General features: G+C 48.0%; 2 protein-coding genes and 1 long non-coding RNA gene across 7 annotated transcripts; 2 read left to right on the plus strand and 1 right to left on the minus strand.

Annotated features, from left to right (window-relative positions):
* The first annotated feature begins 142 nt into the window (after positions 1-142).
* On the plus strand, positions 143-19,623 carry brf1a (BRF1 general transcription factor IIIB subunit a). Of its 3 annotated transcripts, none has more exons than XM_088400517.1 (19): positions 143-549; positions 1,342-1,540; positions 1,921-2,001; positions 2,065-2,238; positions 2,572-2,603; positions 3,589-3,661; positions 8,284-8,433; positions 10,257-10,350; positions 10,442-10,572; positions 10,890-10,925; positions 10,985-11,077; positions 11,364-11,669; positions 13,538-13,599; positions 13,743-13,824; positions 13,911-13,969; positions 14,301-14,557; positions 16,932-16,983; positions 18,295-18,451; positions 18,582-19,623. In XM_088400517.1, the coding sequence occupies exons 2-19, from the start codon at positions 1,360-1,362 to the stop codon at positions 18,617-18,619; spliced, it is 2,058 nt and encodes a 685-aa protein (XP_088256643.1). In that variant the 5' UTR covers positions 143-549; positions 1,342-1,359; the 3' UTR covers positions 18,620-19,623. The 3 variants fall into 3 exon arrangements, with proteins under 3 accessions (XP_088256643.1, XP_088256644.1, XP_088256641.1); XM_088400518.1 differs by lacking the exon at positions 143-549 and adding an exon at positions 557-867; XM_088400515.1 differs by lacking the exon at positions 143-549 and having other exon boundaries at positions 557-1,540.
* Positions 3,769-7,535, minus strand: LOC148385656 (BTB/POZ domain-containing protein 6-B-like). 2 transcript variants are annotated; one of them, XM_088400520.1, is made up of 5 exons: positions 7,230-7,535; positions 6,661-7,107; positions 6,218-6,308; positions 6,001-6,119; positions 3,769-5,520 (listed from the first exon to the last, which is right to left on the minus strand). In XM_088400520.1, the coding sequence occupies exons 2-5, from the start codon at positions 7,086-7,088 to the stop codon at positions 4,488-4,490; spliced, it is 1,671 nt and encodes a 556-aa protein (XP_088256646.1). In that variant the 5' UTR covers positions 7,089-7,107; positions 7,230-7,535; the 3' UTR covers positions 3,769-4,487. The 2 variants fall into 2 exon arrangements, with proteins under 2 accessions (XP_088256646.1, XP_088256645.1); XM_088400519.1 differs by having other exon boundaries at positions 6,661-7,535.
* A 1,630-nt stretch (positions 19,624-21,253) lies between the features above and the next one.
* LOC148385657 (uncharacterized) lies at positions 21,254-25,449 on the plus strand. Of its 2 annotated transcripts, XR_015853153.1 has the most exons (3): positions 21,254-24,167; positions 24,283-24,788; positions 24,874-25,449. It is a non-coding gene; the product is annotated as an uncharacterized LOC148385657 (long non-coding RNA). The 2 variants fall into 2 exon arrangements; XR_015853152.1 differs by having other exon boundaries at positions 24,283-25,449.
* Positions 25,450-26,744: the final 1,295 nt, after the last annotated feature.

The raw sequence follows: 26,744 nt of genomic DNA on the forward strand, positions 1-26,744 counted from the left end.
TGCGGTCCACGCGTCACGCGGAATTCAAGCGGATACTTTGAAACACCAAAATGCAGAAAATGTTTAATAGAAACTCTGTTGAAAATGTTTTGTTATTGTTATTGGCTCAGACCACTTAAATCCAACGTGAACTGACTCGAGCCCCCCTCGCTTCTGACCGCAGTTGGTATCGTCCGAGCACGCACGTGTCCTGTGTATACGCGTGTCTTAATTTTTTTCTGACACTTTAACCAAGTTCAGGTTCATACTACTTTTATTAAATAGTCACATACTTTAGAGAAACACCTACCCACCCACGCAAGTGTTTTTGAGGGGGCGGTAGGCGCGCACGCCCACGTCACTCCACGCCGGATTTCAGGTACTAACGTGCACGCGCGGGCACGTGTAGTGTGTCCACCGGCTTCAGCTCGCTAGTTCCAGCACGCGACATTTCGAATAAAGTGTGCCTTCGTGGGACCTTTTTTTTTTTCTGGCGTGTCGCCGAATTGACGCGTGGCTGGAGCGAGCAGTGGACGGCGGCGGTGCCACGTAGCTAGCCGGCTAAACGCGGTAGGTCACTACTTTTCTCGACGGTCTTGCAGGATGGTGTGCTTAAGTCCGCTTTAAACTACGGAATTAATTCAGGAGAAAGTCACATCGAAATGTCTTTGAATGCGTTGTCATGTGAAAGCGACGTAACGTTCGGGCTCCGTGACGTATTGAGGAAACCCGAGTTTCGTGGCGTAGTTCATGAACGACAGCTAACAAACGAAGTGGCTCTCAAACATCGGACACAAAGTATCTCCTAACAGAATTTCTTAACCCTCCAAATCCACCGCCATCATGACCAACGTTATCATACAGTTGCATAGTAGACCTTAAAACGAGGTAAAGATTTTCTTCTATAAAGTGCACTTTTATCATTATAGGCCATTGTAACATTCTATACAGTTGAAACATTGAAACCGCTTTTAAATATAGAAAAATATACAATGAATGCAAATTTATTGCGATAAAAAGCTAAATGTAAATGAACTGTCCTCACTAGTGACACTTTAACGTGCCACAGCTGCAGAATCACTGAATTCTTGGACGTTTGTGTCAACTTTTGTTGCTGAATTAAGTCATTCAACTTGGCAACCGCTTATCTTCACGAGGGTCGCACAGCAGTCTTAAGGCAGCGGGCAGGGTAGATCCTGAACCGGTGGCCAGAATCCTCCTTTGATGCTCGCTGAACTATGCTTTGTGTTTTGCTGGCATTTCACTTGTTTTTCTTCTGTAGTGACATTTTCTGGAAAATTTGCAACTTGAGTGATGTCATTGCTGTTTGTTCTTAATGCGCTTATTGTGTTGAACGTGGAGTGCGTGAGAGAGGCTAAAATGAGCCGGATGTGCAAGACCTGCGGCAGTTCTGACGTGGACGTGGACCATGCGCGCGGGGATGCCGTCTGCATGGCCTGTGGGTCCGTCCTGGAGGACAACATCATTGTCTCCGAGGTGGAGTTTGTCGAGTCGGGAGGAGGACGCTCGCTCGCGGCCTCGCAGTTTGTCTCTTCGGAAGGTCAGAATTCCATCCGTCCGCTTTCGGAAGTGCCTCACAAAAAAAAAAAGTGGAAGTCCACGAGACCAGAAGTCCACGAGACCAAAATGTCACTTCAGGTTTTCCCTTATGCAAATGAGCAACAGCACTCATATTGATTCATCACATCAGCCAGCTGTTGTTTATCAGTCACACGTCAAGCATATATCCTCTTAAACTTTGACCCCACCAAGTATCCGCTATCTTGTATGTTGTTGTAGTTCCCTGAGCGCCCACATGAGTGTGCTACTGTCTCACACCAATCTCCTCCTTTAGTTTGCTGACCCCAATTTGCTGCTTTGGTCACGACGTCATGTCTTGGTATCTTGCAATGTGAACACGAAATGTGCCCTTTCGTACAGGTGGCGCCAAGAATCTGTCGTTCGGAGACGGTCATCTGGCCCACGCAGGAAAGGAGTCGCGGGCGCAAACACTCTACAGAGGTACGTATAAGTTGAGTTGACCTTTTGTCTCATTGGGCCTCATCTACACGTTTGTCCCCACAGCCAAGCAGCACATTGGTGTCCTAGGCCACCAGCTTCAGCTGAACCAGCACTGCCTGGACACGGCCTTCAACTTCTACAAGATGGCACTGGCCAAGCGCCTGACGTGCGGGCGCAAGGCGGCGCACACGGTGGCCGCCTGCATCTACTTGGTGTGCCGCACTGAAGGAACTCCGCGTATCCTTTGGGCTGTGCGGTGGGCGGGCAGCGATTGACTTGTTTCCGACGTTACTTTCTGATCTGCGTTCATTTGAATTACCAAATGTTTGCATGACGTTGGCCAGCAGTTGAGGGTGTGTTTGCGACAATGAACATTTGTGAGCATGAATGAACCCTGACCAGGAGGCAACGTACGAAAACATGCAGAATGGGAAAGAAGCGTCTTTGTAGAAGGTCAAATGCTTCGGTTTTTGAGGAGACGTGGTCCTCTTTGATGACACCTGATCAAAATGTAATATCGTTTTTTTTGTTTGCATATTTTTGCTCGATGACTTAACATTGGTGGGGCAGACATGTTGTTGGACCTCAGCGACATCGTTCAGGTGTGTCCATTGCTCTCGTCTGTTTTTGAAGCCCACTCATAGAACAGTCAGTGTGCTAGAGAGGATGTGTGTGCGCGCATTCTCAGGCACAGCCACAGCTGGGCGTGGCCGCATTTTTAGACGGGCAGCTGTCCTGCCGCAGCCTGTGGCCACCCAACACGCCCTCTGGTGGCATGCAGGTGCATGAACGTGTGCGTGTCATCAGTCTGGAATGACTCAATCAGTGGGGCAATAAAGTCATGGCAGGAATCAAACACAGAACCCACAGACATCGCAGCTTACTACTCTCTTCGTCAAGGTGAAGCTCATGACCCTCCCCCCTTCCATCCACTACTTCCATTGCACCTCTACTTCCTGTTCTGCTGTCTGGAACTTCCTGTGTGTCAGTTTCATTGCCAGCGTTACTTTGCGTGTCTTCTGCTTGTACTACAACCTGTGTGCTTCTTTTGTTTTTCTTCCTTTGCAAACATGCTGCTCCTTGGCAACGGGCCTCACTTTGGGCGGTATGTCCCACCACCACCTTACTTCCGGTGTGTCTGTAGCACGTGAAAGAAACGCGCCATCAACACACGTCCATGCAGCATTCCTGGCCCACATGTCAATTCTTGGCTGGAACCCTTAAACCAGAATAGCACCAGACTGCCTTTCGGTGGGGGCGGGAAACCCCAAGCCCCCACCTCGGCAAGGGGGAGCGGCAGAGATCAGAGGAGGGTTCGCGACCCTCACCGCCTTCTGTCGTTGTGCTGCTTGCTGGCAAAGCGAGTCAAAAGGACGCCTCGTGTCTTTGTCATCCGACCTTTCACTTGCAGATGAGGGCGGGGGGTTGTTGGAATGAAATGTGTGACGCACACACCCGTCCCATTAATAATGTCATGTGAAAAATAAATGGGCGCCCCGAGAATACATTTTGCCACCGGCGTGGCTGCCTTCGAGTGCTTGTTTATCGTGACGGTCATGTGACCATGTCCTCGTTGTCTTCTTCCAGGTGAACGTGTACACTTTGGGAAAAACCTTCCTGGCACTCTCCAGAGACCTTTGCATCAAACCTCCTGCCATAGGTACAGTTCTCTATTTTAATGCCTTCCTGATTAATACTGACAGTCAATTGAATTTTGCTGAATGAAACAATGTCGTGTCAACAAACACACAACATAGAAACCATAAGCAAAATTTGGAGAATTTTTATCGTTCTCATTCTCCCAGCACATCAATGCTTCTTCAGGCAGCATCAAGCTGTCCAAAGAAGAACAAAAAGCAAACAGTTGAGAGGCTGCGCTCGTCAAGGGTAAAAACTCGACGTGTCTGTGTTGATTCTCAGTCGTGTAGGTCGCACTCATACCCAAAGGTTTAACCAAGGCAACTGGACTCTTCTCGCTGGTTGAATCAGTTGAGAGAATTGGTTGAGGTTCTGCGCTGTTTTGGAAAGTTTGTGTGGAGAATGGGAAATTATGGAAATGTTGCGATTGTGTTGTTGGAAGAATAAGATGGGAACAGAGGACAACGGAACCGTTGTTGCTTGGTCAATGTATGCAAGTGGCCTCGAAAAGATTTGTTGGGTCGAACGAACGAACCAAACCCATCTGGATAGTTGTCAACTACTTAACTTGAAAATTTGAATGGAGGCAACTGGATTCTTGTTAGCTGCCTCCGGACTCGTCTCAGCTCGGTCGCCTCTTTTTACCTTTAGCGCATGAGCACGACTGTGGCTTGTTAAGATCTGGCTGCCCTGATTCAACCCAATTCGTTTTTAGTACAAAAAGTAGCCCAGTTGTGATGTCAACAAGCGCAGTGTTTAAATAAGAAAAGAAAAGCTTAAATTAAATCAAGCTCCAGAAGAGTCTCAGTCGGACTTTGCAATGCTACATGAGAGGATCCGCCCGGCATTCAGGCATAAAAGACAAGCTCGGGGATCTGCCCGCCCTGCACGCCAGTGCCGTTGGTGCTGTCCGAAGAACACTGGAACTGGAAAGTGACCCTGCCGCACTGCACCTCGGTCATGCCCTCCTGCCCAAAGTAGCTGAGCTCGTTGCCGTCCAGAATCACGCTGGCCGTGTAGAAGGTGTCAGGCTCAATCTGGACCGGATGTTCGAACCACACAGGGAAGGTCCCGCTGGAGCCGTCCGAAACAAACTTGGTGAGGCGCTGGGCCAGCATGGCGCCCTGACGCTTAAGTTCTATGCGGACGCCGTACTCAGCCTTGCCGCCGCTGGATCCGTACAGTCCCAGTCCGCCGACGAAGATTCGCTTGTCCACGGCAAACTGGATGCTGTCGCAACGCCCTCTGTAGCGCCACTGGTTGCTCCGGTAGGCCGACGACTGAAACCTGTGGCATCTCTGCGGGACCAGACCCGTCCTGGCCCTGGTGGGGAAGTCCAGCCTGGGCTTGTTGGCGGCTGTGTACCACAGGAACAGGTTGCGCGTCTCTTCCAGTGTCAGGATGTCGGACTGCGCCGCCCCATCGGCAAATTCCTCCAGACTCATGGTGGGAATGCGCACCAGGAAGAGTGCCTTGCCCAGAACTTGGCGTTGGTTGCGGGTGCCGGGCGCCAGTCCCCGTCGCTGGCATTCGGCGGCCGCCCAGCTCATGATGGCCTCGAAAACAGCCGCCTCCTTGGCATTGAGCGTCTCGCGACGCAGGATGATCTCCAGCGTCTGCGCATCAATTTCGCAAAAGCCTTCAGAGCGCAGCGCCAGCTCGGCCTGAGCGTCGATCACCTCCCAGCAGCGCTGCGTCAGCTCGGGTTCCTCAAACAGCCGGCTTTGCGAAAGCAGCACACATGCGTTTTTAGCCTCCAGGCTGGTCTCCAGGAAGTTGACGCAGGCGCGGGCCAGCGCCGGGACGATGTACTTCTTGGCGGCGTACAGAGTGGCCAGCACCGTGTCTGCCTCCAGCTCAATCTCGTCACTGTACATGTACCTGACAGGCAAAGAGCATGTGGCTCAATGACGGCCATGATTTGGTGCCCAAAGTGGGGAACGAGCTCCTTCAACTTTTGGCCACCTTCACTTGGCCTTATGACACTACATACGCAGGCCTGCTCTGTGACAGTTTGGGAAGCCAAAGGCCATCCCACTATGCTGCCACATCGCAAGTGAACCGATGCAGTCTCCCGGCATGCTATGTGCCGCTGCAGGTTATTTTTAACCTTCAGCTCTACAACATAATTGTCAGACCAGATTTGGGTTTTTTGGGGGTTTTTTTTGCAAGAGGACACACAAAGCAGCACAGACAAGTCTTGCTTGCTCAGGATGAGTAATCAGAAGCTTTTGAAGTCTCGCCATCTGGAATCCCTTCCAAGGCTATGCTTTACATCATGGCCTCTCATCAGAGATTTGGCCAAAAGCTGTTGAGAATTTTGACGAAAATAAAGTGTGTTGGTGCTTCAGTGTCACTCACTTAAGCAGGATGAGGAAAGCGGTGGGTTCTACGTCGGGGATGCGGATGTCGGCCTCCTCCTCTGCCAGGTCGCCGTAAAACATGGCGCAGAACACAGAGCTGCCAACAGCCAGCACGTACTGCCCGCGCAAAAGAACAACGGTGTCACGTCAGTGGACGTTCCCTGGTGACACGCGCAGGCTTGCTTGCTAGCTAGCTAACTAGTTTGTTTGGTTACCTTGTGAGCCGGGACCCGCTGCGATACCCCTGGGGGGCCAACAATGAAATGGACGTCGGCCATCAGCTCGTTGTTGAACATCAGGGCGTTCCTAAAAAACAAAAAATTAGAAGGATTAGAGCGACGATCAAGCACTAAAGCGAGAATAATTAAAATGTCACAATTTTGATGAAAACCAAATCTAGAAGCAACTTTCCGTATGGAAATTGGCAATAATGTCCTGTGTTATTACCACTTACCACCATTTGACTGTATAATAGAATAATTAACTCTTAACTTTTGGTCAAAACAACCGATTTGAGCTACGAATGCCGTTTAAGCCTGGAAAACCCCGATTTGGGTTGACGTGCTTCTACATAACGGTAATTTGGTTTAGTTTATTGTAAAGGTTCTAAAATGGCTCGAGTATGACACTATCGTCTGGAGTATGCGAGGGTTGGCACCTCTCCCTGAGTGTGGGGTGGCTGCTTTGCCAGCTGTCGGGCTCGGTGGTAGTGATGTTGGTGACGTTGTGCTGGTCGTCGCCGGGGCCGGTGGCGGCCACCGCCACAGGCACACTTTCGCCATCGTCCTCTCCTCCGCCTTGTCCTCCCCCGCCGGCGGCCTGGCTCACGGTGGCAGCCGTTGCCTCCTTGTTGGTCACCGCCTTGTCAGCGTCCGCCACCGTTGTGCCGCTCGCCAGGTTGCCGTTGTTGGCAGCGCACAGCTCCGCGGCCATCTTCCTGTGCTTGTCGTAGGGCGGTAGCGGGAGCTTCGCCGGGAGCGCGCCGAGCTTCTTGGACTTTCGAAGTGTGTCGGGCAGCAGCAGCAGACAGCTCAAGCACCTCATGATCCGGCCATGATGAAGCAGCCGGCAGTGTGCTGTGGGCATCGGCGCGCAAGATCCCCCCCTAAAAAAAAAAAAAAAGCGCGGTGACGGCTCCGACCAAGCGGGGCTTTTCCCGGAGGGTTCACCCGCGTCGCTCCGCTTCCTCCTCTACGCCGATTTTAAAACGTCGGCGGCCAAGCTTACGCCAGCAGCGCATCTAAAAATATCCTCCCGGGCCTCCGCGTTCTGCTTCTTTTGCGTCTTCCTCCGCCAACTTGGAGCGGAAAAACACTTTTCCCCTCCACGCTGCGTCGTCTCTTTTCGCTTGGTTTTGCCCTCCCCAGTGGTTAATCCGTCTTCCGCTTCGAGTTCCCACGTCGTGTCGCTGCTCAGCGGTGGTATGTTGTTGACAATTTCCAAGCTCTGATCTTTATTTTGCTTTTTCACCTTTTTCCTAACCTCTTTTCGTTCTCCTTCCCTCGGTATCGGCCAATCACGTTCACGCATGTCGCTGACGTCAGAGGGAGCTAAACCTCCGCAGAATGCGTCACAGCACAAAACACACGCGAGCGCTCCCCCTACGCGGAGCAGGTTAGAGTCAAAAGAAACAACCCATTAAGTTCTAGTCTAATCATCCTTTCAACACGAACGGCACCCCGAAACGAAGACTTTGACCTCGAAAAACGTAAAACCTAAAATCACTAAAAATAAATTGCCCCCAAAAGGATTTTGTCTCTGAAATGCAACTAAGCAAAAAACTAGTGAAAGGTCCTTCAGGTAGCACCGAAATAAAACTGGAATGGAGATTTGTTGTCATGTTGTACATGATTACAATACGTAAATGCATTTCTCCAGATCCACTTCTACCACTTCTTCAAACCCATAAAGGAATGTGCAAATTTATTTAGGGTCAGCAACATTTGATTACATATTAAGAATCAACATAGTGCGAAGGTCCTTAAGTTACAAGACCTAAGACTAGGATGAAATTTCATTACTATTCTTAGTATTTGGCTGGAAATTTTGTGTGCCTCTCCCCAAAACAACCATTTGAAGTCAAAGGTAAAAGCACTTTCAAACTGTTTTGGGTACATACTGCAAAGCATGAAATGTTTCCTGTCCCTGAAATTGTAGGTCAAGAAAAGTTGACACATTTTGCATATTTGTCCAATTATAAAGTTGAACATTTTAAAACATTGAATTTTGAACATTTTCGTCACACGAGCGCCAAATGCTCTTGTTACTTTGAACTCGCCAGACCCGTGCCTCTACATCCCGCGTTTCGCTCAGCTGCTGGAGTTCGGCGACAAGAACCACGACGTGGCTATGACGGCGCTGAGGCTGGTGCAGAGGATGAAGCGGGACTGGATGCACACCGGACGTAGGCCCTCCGGACTCTGCGGGGCCGGTAAGCTCAACTTTCTGACCGGGCGCGACCGATTAATTAGCTGCTCATTATTAGCCTTTTTCGATCGGGCAGAAATCGTTAGATTTTGACACGGTGGCACTCTTGCTTCTCCCTCTATCGCTGGCATAGACGGGCATGTTCTTGCGCTGTCCCACCTAAATGTTTAATTACATAAAAGATAGAGATGGATGTGCCTACTGGAGGCAAAAGCCTGATTAGAAACCCAAATTAATGATTCCAATTTTGATCCATTCACGATCGCTCTGATTCTCGTCACGCCGATTGTGCTGATTCCAAGGTTGGCGAGCGGCCGCGCGTCTGCACAGGTGGAAGGAAGCGCGCGCATAGTCGCTTTTAGCAGCTCGGCCACTCTAATCAAGCTTACGTAAGACTTCTCCTTCTAGGCGCGCTCGGCTGCTCATTACGCAACACACGAGCGAACACATATAAACGAACGAACGAACGCACGCACGCGCGCCTCCTTTTTTTTATACTTCATCTTGTGTCGCAGAGGAACTCACCACATCAACATTCGCTCATTTATACTCAGGCCAACCAAGGTGGATTTTTCTGGTGCAGAGTATGATATAAGTGAGGGGGAAATCCTTATAAGTGGCTCATCAGCCAATTTGTTCAAATTCAGTGGAGCCTCGGTTTTCGAACACAATCCGTTCCAGAAGGCTGTTCGAGAAGTGAATCGTTCGAATTACGAATCATATTTTTCCCTTTCAAATAATGGGAAAGAAAAATCCGTTCCAAGCCCCCCCAAAAAACCCGCCTTTTTAAAGCATTTTTTCATTTGCGCACTTTTGTCCAATTGTGCAACTGCAATGCACCGCTGAAGACGCAACCGTAGCGCGTCGCCGACCGCGCAACTGCACCGCGCTGGTCGCATTATTGTGACAGAGCCGTCGCTGAAATTCAGAAAATATTTTTAAAGTCCTGCTGTACTTTCCAAAGTTTAAATGGACATCAGTGCGCAGGGAGCTTAATTTTGTCCGATCGCGTAACCGTTGCGCGCCACCGACCGCGCAGCTGCACCGCGCTGGTTACATTATTGTGACAGAGTGGTCGCTAAAATTTAGAAACTTTAAAGTCCTAATGTACTTTCCGAAATTCAAGTGGACCTCAGTGCGCAGGGAGCTTAATTTGGTCCGATCGCGCAACCGCAGCGCGCCCGGCGCTCAGTGTCGCATTGCTTTAGGAGCGTCTTTGTGTTTTAGGATGGCTTTACAAAGAAAGGATCCTTTGGAGGCATGATTAGAGTTGATGTAATCCTCAGAGTAACGAGAACGTAATAACGAACGGAGTCAGTTGGCATGCGGGTCCTCTCGGCTCATCTCGCGAGGTTCGACAACCGAATTTCGTCCGACATCCGAAGCAAAAAAATCTCGAATTTCTTGTCCGAATACCGATTTGTTCAAAAACCGAGGGTCCACTGTATATATAATGAATAAGAGCATTTCGACTGTTTTCCAAGCCTTTGTCCTTCATGACTGAACGTTACAACGGGGAGGAAATTAGAATGGCAGAACGGGCTGAAGAATTTGTCTTTGCGTTTCGGCCGAAATTGTCTGCATAACAATGATAGTCAAGTGACTGGCAAGGCACGACTTGTGCGCCATGACCTTTGCCATGAATTGCATTTCTTTATTTGCTTTCCCACGTGGACAGAGTTGGATTTGAAATCAACAAAACGCTGTCCCCCCCTGTTGTGATTATTTTGAAAAGAGGTCATATCGGAAAAGTAATTTGAAATGAGCAAAAGCAAGACTTGGACACGTCTTTAGGTATACAATTTAATGTGCGTGTGTGTATTGCAGCTCTCCTGGTTGCCGCTCGCATGCACGACTTTTGCCGCACGACCAAAGAAATCATCAATGTGGTCAAAGTGTGCGACAGCACGCTGAGAAAAAGGTGGGAGGCCGCTTTTGACATGTTTGAGTTTCTGGAGATGAATGTGACTCCAATGTGACAGGCACGATTACCCCCCCCCCTGTTGTGTCAGACTAACAGAGTTTTCGGACACGCCCACCAGCCTGCTGACGGTGGAGGAGTTCATGAAGGTGGACTTGGAGCAGGAGTGCGATCCTCCCTGCTTCACAGCTGGACTGCGCAAGATAAAAGCCCAGCAGGCAAGTCTGTCCCGCTTGCTGGTGGCATGCTCCTTGCACCTAAAAAAAAAAAAATTCAATGATGGTGACTGGAGGCAAAGCACACCTTCATAGTGACCCGTATCAATTTGCATCCTCCTTGACAACCGCACCATGTTTTAGTGATTCCATTTAAAAATGAAACTGAGTCCAGTATGTTGAGCCTCAAAACTTGGACCTCAGCCGTAGATTTTTCTTTGTAGCCTGTGTGCGGTGCGCAATCACCTGCTGGCATTTTTATTTTTTGGTTTAACTAGTTTGGCGGCGCACACATGAAGAACGCGTTGTTGTTGTTTCAGCTAGAGGCGGAGCTCACCAAGAAGATGGACGACATTGAAGGTACATCCAATGCAAACTCAAGCCAGTAGACAAAATGGGCCAATCAAGAAATGTTACAGGAAAGATCGAAAGCTACCAGGACCAAATCGAGTCAGAGCTGGAAAGCAGCCGACCCAAACTCAAAGGAATTTACGCCGCCTACACCAAACAAGGTCAACGTTTGCCTTTGTTTGTGTTTGTGAGAAAAAGAAAATGTGGTTCAATGTTTTTTAAGTTAAAGTTAATTCTGTCGAGGGATATTTTTCATACATTTTTGTATTGTAAAATAAAAACCTAAGCTTTTGTTTAAAAAAAACATTTAATTTTAAAGCTCTTAATTTTAGCATTAAGTGTGAAATCATGCAGACCATATGAGAAATTTGTCGATTTTTTTTGGTGGGGGGGTTCCTGACTAAATCCAATCCATTGCGAATGTGCATATTAAAATTTGGGACATAGACTTCCAGCAGCACGTGAACGAGGCCCTGGGCGCGTCCCCCGAGCCGGAGGAAGAGGACCAAAAAGAGACGGAGGAGGACGAGGACGTTCTGGAGGCGGTGGCCAAACACTTTGGCAAAGATCTGGCCGAGCTCACCCTGGAGAAGCTCATCGAGTTGGAGCAGATCGGGGGTGCATCTGAAGACCCGCACCAGCAGGAGCCCAAGAGGAATGGACCTACGCTGGCGTCCATCTTGGGGGCCAGCCTGCCCACCGCCGCTTCGCTTGGCCTCAACAACTCTTGTGCCAAAGAGGAGCAAGATGACGGTAAGGAGGGAGCCGAGGGAGCCTGGCCTCTTCGCAAATTATGTGTTAGTATATCAGCATAGGTTGCAAGTGTTCCCGTTGTGGAAGGACTTTTTGAGCTGGCAGTGCAGAGTCGTGGGTTTGATTCCCTGTGAGTCACCTCCATAAATATTGACTCTTGATGCACTTCCTGTCTGGCAGTGCATGGGCAGCCCTAAACGGCCTCCAATTAAGCAACTAATGTCCCCATTTTTCCTCCCAGTGGACCCCCACACCCCCTTTTTAGTGTCAATGAGATCATGCTAACTCTAACGGTGTGGACCAGAAGAACACGTCAGGCACGTAGCAATTCACGTCAAGCAGCCTGAATCCGACCTCGGCTGACGCCACCAACTCTGTCAATGATGTCACGTCATTCCGACGCTATTTGGCGAAATCAAATTGAACTTGAAATGTGAGCGCCTCTTCAGCGAATATTTGCAGCTTGTGTTAAATCTCTCAAAGCACTTTGGCGGTCCCATGAATTAATCATGACAGTCAACATTATACGTCGCACCCATGTGACATGTGGTCAGGCGGGGGCATCCCCCCCACACCCCGTGACCCCCCACCCACCCGAACCTCTTCTCTTGAATGTGAATCGCCAAACCATGACAAACCAACTCTGGTCTAACTTTGTTAGCACTTAGCCGCTAGCCAGAGTAGCATGCTGACAATACCGTATTGACTCCTATCTTGAATGTGAATGGCCAAACCATGACAAGTCGGGTCTAACTTTGCTAGCACTTAGCCGCTAGCCAGAGTAGCATGCTGACAATATCGTATTGACTCTGAACTGTCTGGAACTGAACTTCATCAAGCCTGGAGGGGGTTAGGGGGGGGTACTCAGTTCCCCCTTTGAGTCCACATGGGGGGGGCTTATGGAGGGTGGAGCAGGTGGTTGAGTGGGTGTTCACTCGGCGGAACCTCCTCCAAGGTCGAGCGGGTCGCGTTTTAATGGGTTGGCTCCGGCTCGCCCGTGTCAGCGAGAATCTGCCACTCTATTTATTGGCCAGCTGGATGCTTGTGTGTGCGTGAGGGGGGCTCGGGGGTTGGGGGGGCTGCTTGCCCCACACATGAGCAGGGAAGATTTCCAACTCCAGCACCTGCTTTCTTCATTTTGGCCACCCAATGATAACACGAGTGCATGTCTGCAGAGCAGAACTGATGTTTAAAAAAATCCATTTCAAGGTCTGACCTCATGAGCAGGTTGACAAATCTTTTGCTGTTGCTTGAAAATTGTAGCAAAACAGGTCAACTACTGGCCATCATCTCATGAAATATGCATGGCGTGGCCTCTCAGAAGAGTCAGCGCAATCAGCTGCAGGACTTATTTGATCTTTTCAAAGGGAAAACAAGACATCAGTGCTAAAAATCGTCCACACAAACATGCAAAGTTGACAGGTTAGCCATAAAAACAAAAGATGAAAGAAAATGTGAAAAGCGTGAAATCAATTTTTTTTTGTTGTTGCCCGTTCAGCGTTTTGGTGGACGTAATGAGGTCAACAAAGGGGACGTCTGCCAAGAGAGTAGAATCAAAAAACAAAGACAAAAGAAATTTGGGGAGAAGCTCTCTCTTTTTTTCATGGATGCGATGAAATTAGCGAGCCGTGTGCGACTAGCGCCAGGCTAATTGACCTCCCCCGAGTCTTATCAGCTACTGCTGCCTCCTCCTTATCAGCCGGCGCTTAACGCACAGGAACTTCTTGGAGGGCTGTGCCCACCAGATAACGAGCGCTCACCCCAGTGCACCAGATTTTAGTTTTCAGGCGTTTTTTTGTTTGTTTTGTTTTAAACCAGGAAGCTTCACAAATCACAGACTGTGTTGCTTCTGTTTGTTTGTGCGACAGAAACTTCTGCCGAAGGCGGTGAGCTGGACCTGAGCGGCATTGATGATAGCGAGATCGAGCTGGTACATAGCCGCTTGGCACCAAATGATTTTGTGTGATCACTTCACCAGATGACAATGTGTCGGCCTCCTCAAGACCTTCAATTTCAGTTGTGATTGTGAGTGAAAATAACCAACCAAAAAAAAAAGATAATTTTGGTTTGCAGTACCTGCTGAGTGAAAAGGAGATCAAAGTCAAGACAGCTCTCTGGATGGCTGAGAACTCAGACTACCTCAAAGAACAGAAAGGTTCATCATCTTCATGTTCTTCTTCTTCTCTTCATCATAGCATTTTATTGGGTTTTTTTGGCCAAAATGTTGAATTTTGTTTGTAGAAAAGGAGGCCAAGATTGCCAAGGAGAAGGAGTTGGGCATCTACAAGGAAAAGAAGAAGGTACCAACTCTTCTTTCCTTTAAAGTGAGCTTTGTAACAATGCCAATTTGAAAGTTAGCTTCTGAAGTTGGCTTCTATTGTTACTGCTAAATTTAGATCTCAGAAGGATGTCTAAGCTTCCAAAGTTAGCTTCAACATTGGAATCCAATGTTAGCATCTAATGTTACCTATGTTTGAGCTAAGGTGATAGCTTCCAATGTGAGCTGCCATAATAGACTCTAAGGTTAGTTTACGTTAAACTCTAATGTTAACTTTGATTGTTAGCTGGTCACATGAGTTTTGGATTTCCCTGGCTCCGTGACCACATCATCCCATGTCATTTCCCGAACAGCGAGTGACGGCGAAGCGGGTGGCCATCCGAGCCGACACGGCTGATGAGGCCATCGAGATGATGCTAGAGCAGAAGAAGATCTCCAGCAAGATCAACTACGATGTGCTCAAGAACCTCAACATCAAGAACGCAGTCGGCCCTGCCCCTAAGTCCCCCCGGGATCTTGAAACCGGCATGACCGGGCTGAACGGACGTTATCAAAGGCCGGGACGAGCCTCGTTCAACCTCAGCACGCCGCTCAGCTCGCTGGGGAAAAGGTTTGTCAGCACAAGCGTTTCTATGCTTGCGATGAAACAGCAGCTGGCTGCATAATCACTTCAATGAGAAAGAAATCTAAAGACAAAACATCTTTGTACTGTCATGGCATAAACAAACACGCTTTTTGTCTATACAACTTTTAGTATGCTGCTATTAGCTCAAAATGGTAACCTTGTGCTACTGTCACAAGGCCGAATTGCTGCGTGGTCTGGATAGTTTTTTGGATCTCTCAAAACACCTTCATCTGTGAAGTGTAGCAGTACTTGTAAAATAATGCAATGGTGCTAACAGTAATGCTAACAGCAGTACGAGCAACACTGCTAGCAGTGTGCCAACAATATCACAATTTAATGCCAACACAATTCTAACTAAGCTCAGTTGCTCATAACATTGAATTTGAAAAACCGAGGCTCGTTAGCAGAATACGAAAGTGGGACAACAACAACGTGGCTGTCATATCTCGGGCTAACCGTTTGCAGCCTGGGAAAAAGCCCCCAAAAGAAGGCACGCGGTTGGGGGGCAGAAGAGTGGCCTTTGAGCGAGAGCGACGCTTCGCCTCTGCTGACAGTGCAGCCATTGTGCCTTGTTGCTGAGGAGGCCACATTGTGGGGCTCCCCGTTCAACAGCATGCTCATTCCCCACTTTGACACCCTCCTCGTGGATTCTCGTTGCACTTTTTGGGGGGCTCTTCCTAATGTGTTGTCGTTAACGAGATCAGTCAGACCAAATGAAAAATACATTTTTCCCTTTTGCCAAGACGAGAAACGTTTGTGCCGCTCCCGTTTCTAAAATGTGGCATCGAGGCCATCTACTGGTGGGTGGGTGTCAGTCAAGTTGTCTCCGAGTTTGACAGGGGAGGAGCATCAAATGCGCCAAGTGGGCTGCTTAGGTTGGAAGTCCTCTGCGGAATTGTTGCAATATGAAAGCAGCTCCTGCCTTCGCCAAACACGCCCCCCCCACTTCCCCCCATCCTCACTGGGAAGAAGCAGGCTCCAGAAATAGCGCCAAATTGCCCTCAAGTGGTGTTCTCCTGCTCCCATCTTCCCTCTCATATTTTTTTTTCCAGAAAGAGAGAAGAAGAAAGAGAATTCCTGACGGGGTTTGTTTTCCGGCAAGAGTCTGTGTTGGTTTTCCACTGTGGAAAAACTGGCAGCTCAGCACTTTAGACGGCAGATGTTTGCCACCGACACCCCCTGGATGGTTGGTGGGAGACGTGAAATGGCGTGGGCCGGCGGCGGGTGTCAGTTGCACCGACGTTTTGTCAAATGCGGTTGTGACTGGAAGCACTTCCAAGCATTGTTGTATTGAAAGGAAAGAATTACAAGAACTCAGCTTTTCCCCACAACGGTTTTCCAGAAACACATGAGAAGGGTGTGGCAACATCATCGCTGACCTGGACATTTTTCATCTTCTGACTGGGGGAAGTTAAAAAAGTCGCACCTCCGTCGATACCTTTTTTACAAAATAGTGAGACTGGAAAAGCTGTCTTAGTCAGAACGGGGATTTAGATTCCACTTCCTTTGTCCCTTAAGCACAAGCCTCCCTCACGCAGATTAATTTTCTCTCTCTTTTTTTTTTCATACTTTCGCCACAGTCTTTGCTCTTTCCTTTCTCGCCTGTCCTCTGCCCCTTAAACACACACACGCCCAATCCGGCGGCTAAACTCCTGTCAGCCGTCAATCACCTTGGCGGCTCAGGTGGCGGCTAGGGCGGCAGCTAGGGCGGCAGCTCAGGAGGCAGCTCAGGCAGCGTTTCATTTGGCGCGAAGCTGATCAGTGCCGTACCGCTAATGCTGGCAGCTACCGATAGCTTCACGCCAGAGCGGTTAGCGGTGGGCGGAGTTAAAAGCCAGTGGAAATGGACACATCATTAGGTACACCTTTTGATTGGTGAAAAGCGGCACGCTGTCTCTTGGGAGAGCACAGACCTCCGCTGAGGCCTCAGGTCACTTGGAGGTTGATCACATTAAATCTGAATTAAAAAAAATAAGTGCTGCAGTGCCTCTTCGATCTGCGCAAAATCGTTCCGAGTGAGACGAGCGACGGCAGCAGCGCATCTGTGAGAGCGCCACATACTTGTTGTCAGTGTTCGCATGATTTATGCGGCAGCGGTGGCGGCGGCTACCCGCGGCTCCTCATCTAGTCGGTCGCCACGGAGACCTGCCGACTTTTGACCTTTGACCCCCAGCGCTCGCAACCGCCTAAACAAAAGCGACATGATTGGCATATTATTAAAAAGCCCCCCGCTGGTGGCGGCTGGCCCCAATATTCGTACTAACCAACACGAAGTCCGGGTGAAAAGTTGTATTTTGTTCTCATTAGTGTAGGAAAAGCTTTTTGACGTTTGTCTTAATTTTTTGTTTTTTATTGTCAGGTTGCAGCCATTTGTGAGCGGGCGGCCTGGCAAGAAGATGGCTGTACAGCAGGTGAGATTTGCGTCTGCCTTTTTCCGCAACCTCACCGGCATCAACGCCTTCCCGGGTGTTTTAAAAAGGGTCACCGGTGACCTCACGCTTCCAGTTGGCGGCGATGCCTCGGTTTCAGTGGACGGTTCTGTCTCGGAGTGTACGGCTTTTGTTACCACGACAACCAGATAGGCCTTGCAGATGATTTGTCGTGGCTTCATTTGAGTTACTGAGGCGAGAATGCCAAAGAGTCCTACTCGACTCTCTGCCCTTCGACAACCCCCCCCCCCGAATGAACCCCAGGTTGCTCCCCCACACACGCACACACATTCTCCCCTTCTTTCTCCTTCCAATTTCCTTCAAGTCAAAAATTTCCTCGGCAGCAGTTTTTTTTCATGCTGCGTTTTAACTCTCAGCCCTTCTGATGGACGCTCCTTCCAAGCATTGGATGTGTGGGTTTGCGTGTGTGCGTGCGTGCGTGCGTGCGTGTGTGTCTGTGTGTGTCTGTGTGTGTCTGTGTGTGTCTCCTGTGAGTCATTTTGGACAAGATGGCGGCTGTCATGACCACAAGCGACCTCATGACGATTTCTTTCTTTGCTGTGCGCCGCTCTTGCTTGCTTCCTGCGTTTTCCATTCTGGTTTTGCTTAATCACGTGCCAGCAGAAGTGCTGGGGTCAACAAGCCTCGTTACCTAGCAACCAGCCCCCCCTCCCTTGGGAACAGGAAGCAATTGTCCGTCATGATTGGCCCAGGCTGCTGCCCTCTTATGTAATCTTGCAGATTAGATGCGATGGGTTGAGTGCACTCTGCCAACTCACTGGCTCTTTCCCAGGAATTAGACTCTACCATCATCCGAGCAAACATACTGTCTGTGGGTTTGATAGGGGATAAAAATGGTACAGCCTAATTCCTGACACTTTTGGAGAACTCAACCCGTGTGTTTTTGCATTTGTAACTCATTTTAGCGTAGCCTGATAGCAAAAGAAACTGCATGCGGGGCTCAGCCCATTTGTTTGAGCCAGCAGGCAGCCAGGAAAGAAAGACAACCGGGAAGACACAACAAAGGAAGGGGTCTTGAGGGTTTTTTTTGTAGCTCTACTCGCAGCAGACTAAATTTCATCTTGCAAAGGTCAACTTGCCACATTACATACTTACATATTCATTCACATATCCTCTGAAAATGCGAGCCTAAAATCAAAACCGAAATTGCTTACTTTCACCTTGAGACTTTTTTGTGGTTCGAATTTGATGTTGCCAATTCAAAATTGGCTTTGTCCTTGTTTGACTTGTGTCACTGAAAAAAGAGGTAGCAATATTTCCCTCTTTGCTCAGCCCTCCCGCACAGCCCCAGTGGCCGTGGCGGCGCCGGTGCCACCGTCCGTGTTGGTGGAGAGCGGCCCGGTGGCCTATGACGACCCGGCGGGCGAGGAGGACGAGGATGATGAAGAGGACGCCTGCGTAAGCGTCATAGAGCTGATGGGCAGTCAAGGTCAGTAGGAGGTTCCCGTTGCTTAGCGCTGCTAGCACGTTAATTTTTTAATAAGCCACAAGTCCTCTGCTTCTATCCCAAAAGCATGCAACGGCCATTTACATTTGTTGACGTTGTTGTTTTTACCCAGCAAATTACGGCTGCGATGATTACGACGACGGTTTCTAGCGGCGGCTAGTTTTGTCCTTCGACGTTGCACCGCTTTGCATACTTGAAGGGAAATAGCCTTCACCAGAACAAGATGGCAGAGGCCGCAGAGAAGGGTCACACATCTGTCGTTGGGCAGCTAAGATGGCACCGGCGACACACGTCTCGTTTGGAACAAAGTCGCCGCAATGACGTGTGGGGAAACTTCACCATGCAAGCAAGTACTCAAGAAATGTTTGTACTTCCTGTTTGGACAGGAAGTGGCTTAAGTGCGTAAAAAGCGTCAAGTCTCCAGAGCTCTTCAAGCTTGTTGGTTTGCACCTCAAGGGAAACAAAAGCATGAGTTCCTTTTCATTTATTTATGAACGTTAGCTGGCACGCTTCTGCTGCGGCGACAGCAGCCATTCTTTGAATGAAGAATATTACTGGTGCGGAAGTTATTTTCTGGACGCTTTCAAAGATGGCTTCCAGTGAGTGAGCATTTTTGTTTTTGTTTGCTTTTTTGAATTTTACAAACGTGGCCACTGAGGGTGCCGCTAAGGTGATGGTGGCGTAGTGATGATCACGTGGACAGCATACGACGTTACACGATCTCACATTTCATGACGTCTCAATTGTGGCGGCTGAGGCAGTAGAGCGGGTTGTTTAGTAACCGGAGGGTTGGCGGTTCGATCCCAGCTTTGTCACAGTCACCTGTCGTTGTGTCCTTGGGCAAAACACTTCACACACCTTGCCTCCAGGTCGCCATTGTAAATGAGAAAGTGTTCTCAATTGGCTTACCTGGTAAAACATTGAATTAAAAAAAAAAATGTCAGATGATATCGCTTAATGTCATTTTGGCCTTGTCGCACGTGCTGTTCATGTGACATCAAGTCATGTGTCACATGATATCACATAATGTGGCTTGTGACCTTTCATGTGTTCCAACCATAAGAACGTGTCCAGCAAACAGGAAGTAAATTGTTGAACATGTCAGTCTGGCACAAAATTCATCTAGATTAATAAATTTTTCCCAAGCATGCAAAGCGCATTTTTATTCTTGAAAGGATGCATATCTAATGATGAAATTTGGGGTTGTATAATATAAAATAATATAATGCAATATATAGAAAATGGATGGATGGATAATGTAATGTAATATAATGTAATATATAATGTAATATAATATAATGTAATTAATATACACACACACACACACAGTCAATATGTATTAAAAGCTGAGGTGTTTTGCACCACTTCAGTGTATGGTGTGCAAAAAGATCCCTTTTTGAATCCCAAATGGATCTATCTTGATTCCACTTCCTGCTGACAATGGGCAACGTGGTGTGACACTTTAATTTATTTGTGAAGTATTATTTTTACAGCCTTCATATCCAGCTGCGCGTCTGTGCGCGTGTATGTGTTCCCGTGTTTGTGTGTGTCGGCACAGAACCATAATTACCTGCAGTCCAACGGGTTGGTGCGGCGCAGGTGGCAGAGCCAATTTAATTACAGGCGGGCCCGAGCTGACTGACGCCCACCTGCGTCTGTGTTGTTGTGTGCTGTTGTTTGTCTTGCACAAATAAGTTGAGCTGCGTTGTGCGCAAAATCAAATTCGTTGACCTTTAAACGCAGGAAATGTCCCTTTTTTAATGCCCCCTAAAAAGTTAGTTTAGCCAATTGTGCTACATTCAAGCAAATTTGGAAAAAGTTCATTTTAAAGCACGTCGAGTGCTGAACCAAGTGTGTGAAAAGGCCGTCTCATCAATCGGAGCCAGTGGTGCTCTCAAGAAAACTGGGAATTTTGAGGTGAACTTATTTTTTTTTTGCTTTTCTGCTCCTTGCCGTGACGTCCGGCTGATGGTCACAGCCCAAGCGGGACAAAATTGGCAGACTTTCTTTCTTTCTTTCTTTGCATGGGAAAGTCTCAGTGGTGCACTCAGTTAGTATGTCCCACTAACTTATTCCGCTTCCGATGCAAAACTATCCTAATATTTTATGTTAAGGCAATATTTTGTGAGGGCGGTTCTGTCTTTTTTGTTGTCATGACAACCAGAGGCAACGCTAGGGTGTCATGAGCTACCCACCAATTGAGCAAGTGGCAAACTCAAGCACAGCCAACTTCTAAAAAGACAAATGGCGTTCAAAATCTTGTATTTTCACTGGTGGCAGCAGCGCTTCACCAACATGCTACTCAAGTCCGTTTTGACAATTAAACCTCACTAAGCGCGATATCCGAAATTCAAATACGTGGTAAACATTCAGAGTGGTTTCCATGGAAACCAGGGAGATTACTCACATGGGGACCAGAAATTATTTTTGTGCCTATTGGGCTCAATTCCCGGGGCTGTCCGCTTTTTATTTAGCCTTGTGCGCCGCGTCGTCCTCCCACGCCAAGCTTGTTGTCGACAGCAGCGCTGATGCAGACGGACAGACAGACAAAAACAAATGTGATGTAAAAATAGACAAACGGAGCGGTAGATGCCCCTTTTGGCCCACACTGGACGCCCACGCCAAACGCCCACACCGTCCGCCGGGAAGTCAGGGCGCTTCCGGCCCAAGGGCGCCAGGATGCACCGAACCGGCAGTCCAATCAGGAAGCAGGACTCCTGAACTTTGGCTTCCAGTCCTCGGAAATGAAGGAGAGGGAGGGAGGGAGGGAGAGATGGGCGAGAACCCGAGGGTTCAGGAGGTGCCAACACACCTCCACACGAGCGCTTTGTCTCCATTGTTGGCGTACAACAAAGACAAATTCATTGATGATCGCTGTTGTCGGCTTGTTGTTTGAAAGCAACGTTGGATTCCGACAGATTGGGGTTGTCGCTCTCTTTCGCCACCTCACTCACTTTGCGTGGCTCAACATCACATTGTTTCTCAGTCTTGGCACGTTTTTTTCCAACATATTTGCCGTACTTGGAAAGAAATGGAGATCAAGCAGACGTTGACAAGGAGTGGGGAGTTGGCGGGGTCGTGAGAAAAGTGCAGAGGGTTTAGTCTGCTTGTCCTGAGAGTTGTTCGATTGATTTCTTGAGCTTATTCGCAGGAATTCAGCCGCTGGCTAATTAGCACCGACTCTGGTGTCGTTGGCCGCTTGTTGCGTCCTGCTCCACTTTATGGAATTGATCGCTTCGCTCCGTGATGGTAACTTGAGATGCGTTACAGCACCACTCGTGCTCCCCGATCCAAACAACCCACATCCAAATTGTGTTTTTTTTTTTTGTACCAGTTGGTCTTGATTAGCAATCCGGTCCTGAGGCTGGGAGCATCTTCGTGGTCTCCATGGAATTGGCTCTGGGCATTCAATGAGGACACCTTCAATAACCTGTCAATGGCTGTGTCCACTCCCATGACAGCGCAGACGCCCACTATCTGCGCCTGTGTATGGAAATACTTAAAAGACAGAAAGTCAGTTTAACAGAACTTTGCACCAGAGCAATTTATGATGGAAGGGCCTTTTTGGGGAGTTCAAACGAGGTGCCGTCACTTCCTGTTTCCCCCCCCGCCTTTCTTTCTTGCACAGCTGCACATTGCTGCGTGAAGACTTTTCATCCCACTGATGAAAAAGAACGTCAGTCATCTCGTAAAACTGAGTGCCTGTAATTTGCGGCAAAACATGGGACACACCCCGGCAGAGGGGGGCCGGGGGGTCGCTTGCTGCGAGACGTCTTTGCCTCATTTCATGTTGACTCACACTTGGTGAGGTGCATTCTCACCTGGCTCTCACAAGCTGCAGACATGACTCAATCGCCACTCACCTCATGTATGTGTGCGCACATGTGAGCACATTATGAAGTGGTTGGGAAACTTTAAAACTTGCGTTCAGGTTTATCGAAATCCCAAACTACTTTTTGTGTGTTTGTATGTGCAACAAGTTGCACATGCCAGCACTTGTGTGTGTGTGTGTGTGTGTGTGTGTGTGTGTGTGTGTGTGTGTGTGTGTGTGTGTGTGTGTGTGTGTGTGTGTGTGTGTGTGTGTGTGTGTGTGTGTGTGTGTGTGTGTGTGTGTGTGTGTGTGTGTGTGTGTGTGTGTGTGTGTGTGTGTGTGTGTGTGTGTGTGTGTGTGTGTGTGTGTGTGTGTGTGTGTGTGTGTGTCAGCAGCTGAGGTCAAAGGTCAGTTAGCTGCGCTCAGCTGGTCACTTTGCCATCTCCCGCCCCCTTTTGTTCCGGGGGGGGTCAACTGGCACATCTGCCTTGGAGGAGGAGGAGGATGAAGATCTCGTGCCTGCACACGCTTCACGCACACACGCAGTCCATCTGGCCTGTGTGATAGCAGATGCTCCTCACACATGCATGTAAAAAGATGCAGCAGCTTTTGAGCCTAACATATTTCCTTTCAAGCTTCTTTCTTTCTGGAGGTTTTAGAAAACTCATCCCCCCCAAAGCGAATTTGAAATTGGCTAAGCGTGTTAGCCATTTTGGTCTGAAGCGGAATGTCCACGTTATGAAACCTGTGACTGCATTTTTTACCCCCCCAAGCAATCAACCAACCCACCGCAAGTTACAATGATTCATTAACTGCCTATCCCACACGCACACACAGAGACACACACTTTTGCGGCATCTGCTTTACGTCGGAAGTTCGTCAGAGCCTTCCAAGTAGTGTGAATGCAAAATAAAGTGGGCGTTGTCGCCTTTTGGAGGTGAGCAAGAAAGTGAAAATCCTAAGTCATGTTGTGTCTGACCTCGTTCTCACTCTCATGCTATTAATGCATAATCCATGGCGCCCCCTAGAGGCGCATAGGAAGCCTAACGACTTAGGGGTGTTTGGCAATGGAAAGGATCTCGTGTACGAGTAATACAGAGCGAGTGTGATCATGTCATTAAAAAAGAAAATTGAAACAATTTCTTGCATCTTGTGGGTGCATGACACCTTCTGCTGTTGCCATGATGACAGAAGGAACAATGGAGCCTTTTACAGGCAGATGGCGCATAAAAAACAAAAGTTCCTGATGAACATTTCTGACTCTTAACAGGCTTCAAGATCTTGACTGATTTCTGGTACGCATTTCGTTTTGAGTGCAATTCCAGACTTCACCACTAGCAGCTGCGCCGTAAACGTGGATGGTGACATTGTGGCGTTCAGGTCATATGTTACCTACGTTCTGATGGCGTAATTTGCTTACGTCGTTTGGTTACGCCACTTGTCTTTTTTTGCTCGTTTTTGTCTCGTTTGCATGATGTGTATGTCGCTCATATGTTTACGTGACTCATTGACGTCGTGGCTGCATGCATTCTGTACATCCCGAATGATGCTAGTGTATTAGCATGTTCATGTTAGTTATTATCAAACAGCAAGTTGCTATTTTGCTGCCATTTTCTGGGAGCTGTGTCCTTGTTTCTTCCATTCTTCCGTCTCAGTGACCTTGACCTCTGTGAAACCCAGCAGGATTTGGGAGGAGCCCTGAGGGGGACTTCCCCGCCCCCAAATCCCAAATCCTGTTCTGACTTTGATGTGCTGAGCAGGTATTCCACAAACCCAGCTTCAAAAGCATTCATTCTTTGCACCGACAAAGGTTGATTGATGTTTTGAACCCACCTCTGCTTCAGCCAATCGACATTCAGATGCGTCCACGCCTGCTGGCCGCTGAAGGTAAGCAGTCCACTTGTGGTCTGAGGGGTCCTTTTAAGGCACGAAGAGGTTCAGTCCAGTTTGTGTTCTCATGTGGCCGTTTAACCAAGCTCACTTGTCTGAATGTTTCCCAAAGGATTGGCCGGTGTTAAGGCTCAGCGTTGAGCTAGATTCTGAATTGGCGACACTCTGCCTCCAAGTCGTCCAATTGATGAAACGGACCTGCAAGTTGCCATTGATGAGTGATTTTCAAATTCATTAATTTTGTAGCGTGCTTCCAACCCTGCTGTGTGCCCCCTCCTATGCCCTCCCCTCCCTGGGACAAAATCTCATTATTGAACCTTCTGTCAGATTCTGAATTCTCTGCCTCCCGTCCTCTCTCCCAAAAGCTTTGGGGGCGAAGAAGCGTGTCGGGAGTTCGGATAAGTTCCCGGTGGGCCGCCGCAGTCTCCTCTTTTGCGCCGCCACTGCACCGACGCCTCTCTAAGAGAAAGGCCACAATCTCTGTTCATCGGAATGGCCGGAATGGGACCAGGAATTCTATTGTTCTCTTGGCCTGCCCCCCACCTCCCCGCATGCCATCCACCAAAACCACCTCCAATCCATACGCCCTGCCATGTGAAAACTAAACATCAACATTAAGTGAGGCCATTTTCGTGTTTTAACTGGGGCTTTACAAGCTCCTCCTCAGAACGTTGATGTTTTTTTTTTCCATTTGCTTGAAAAGGTCACACCGTTGCGCAATAGTGCGATCTGGAGGCTCAGTTCCAAGATGGCAGCCGGCGCTGAGTCATCACATTTTAGGCAGCACGCGTGTTCAGTAGCGCCATCACGTTGAGGACGCAGCTCGTAGTGATGTCTGTCAAAACACAGCCTGCGCCTCCCCGCCCACGGGCCGCACGACCACACAGCCTGCCGTCCGCCATGATGCATTGTGACAGGCTGACGGCTGGCGCCTAAGTGAGCTTTTAGCTCGCATGCACACATGCAATCACTTTGACGTGTATGTATGTGTGTGTGTGTGTGTGGGGGGGGCGGGGGGAGGGCACTTAAAATTTTAGTTCCATGGTGGGCCGATTCTTGCTACATGTCAAAATATTTGCAGTACTTGTCACTCAGTGAGTAGGCAGTACAGTTGTGCGTCACTGTAACTTTAAATCGCTGTTATAAATTGGAGAAACAGCGCTATCTCCCGATGCACGGTAAAACCGCTCTTGCGTGAGCAGTCAAGAGTGTTGGTCGCGTTTTCGTTTGTAATATCGCGAATGTTCGAATAAAGATGTGTCGTACCTGTGTTTTAAAATTTTGCCACTCGTGGCTTTGCTAAGGTTCTAAAAAAATATATATATATATAAAACTCAATCAATGCAATTTAGATGTCTAACATACATACACATTGTAACACACACATTTGTAACACTTTCAAGATTTTTGAATGGATGAAAATGATCAACATTTCTGATTTGTTCATTTCGATATTTGAACTTTCCGAACAAAATACAATAATATAATTGTACACGTTTCTTTAACAAAAAAAAGTGATTCGAATAGTGATTTTCTTTCCATCAAACATACTATTGTATTTTGTGTTGCACAGTATGTAATTCTCAAATTATTTCCAAATTGTCATTTTCTCCTGTGTGTTAATTGTGTGAAGGCCATCGCCTTCACACACATGTTATTCTACTCCATTCGCTTTATTATTATTATTCTATTTTATTCTCCTCACTTTTTTGTCCCGCTTCTATTTCCACATAATTCATCCGATTCACTCCATTCCACTTTTGACGTATTCCAAATATTCACGAGATGAGTTGTTAGAAAAATTGTATATATATGTTATCATGCGTTCGCTAATGAGTACTTATTCATAATGTTATTGCTCAGTATGCTTGCTGCTTTGCCTTGCTTATTCTTATCTTGTGCAACAGAACAGAAGGATTACGGCTGGGTCAGGGGCGAGATGACGGTTGTGTCAAACAAGATACTGCTGACATCTCAGCGTCCACCAGAACAGATCGTGAAAACAACACGTCAAACGATGCGTCATGAACCTTCTGATCTTCCTTAAAGAACGTCACTTTCTTTTTCTATCTCTCGGAATCCAAGAAAGTCATTGATTGCTTAAACTGTTTTGCTGATATAGCCATATCTGCACGCAACACTTTGTGCATTACTTTTTGTTTCTTTTCTTACGAGACGAAGCCCATAAACAGATTTTTAATGTAGTCAGATTGTAGAAAGCAATCTGTATCGCACTCCTCGCAAGAAAAATCAATATTCTGCCTCACTTGTTTTTTGTCTGCTGATCCTTTTCTCTTATTCAGATATTTAGTTAGCACTTTGAACCTGACATGAGTGCTTCCATTTTTCTCGTTCCGAAAACTTTCCGATTTCGCAAATTTACGACAAATTTTTCCCCATTCCTTCTTAATGGCAGATTCGACATTTCACATTTACGTCATTCCGCTTTTAAATTCACATCATTCAGCACATTCAGACCGCATTCGGAATGATTCTCGACATTCCCAAAATTGCCAAATTCAAAAATTCACGTTTTCACGTTTGAAATTTCGACAAAATTTGACGAAATTTCGT

Source organism: Syngnathus floridae, chromosome 16 (genome assembly GCF_059516105.1).
Source record: "Syngnathus floridae isolate MCC-2025c chromosome 16, RoL_Sflo_1.0, whole genome shotgun sequence".
Lineage (NCBI taxonomy): Eukaryota > Metazoa > Chordata > Actinopteri > Syngnathiformes > Syngnathidae > Syngnathus > Syngnathus floridae.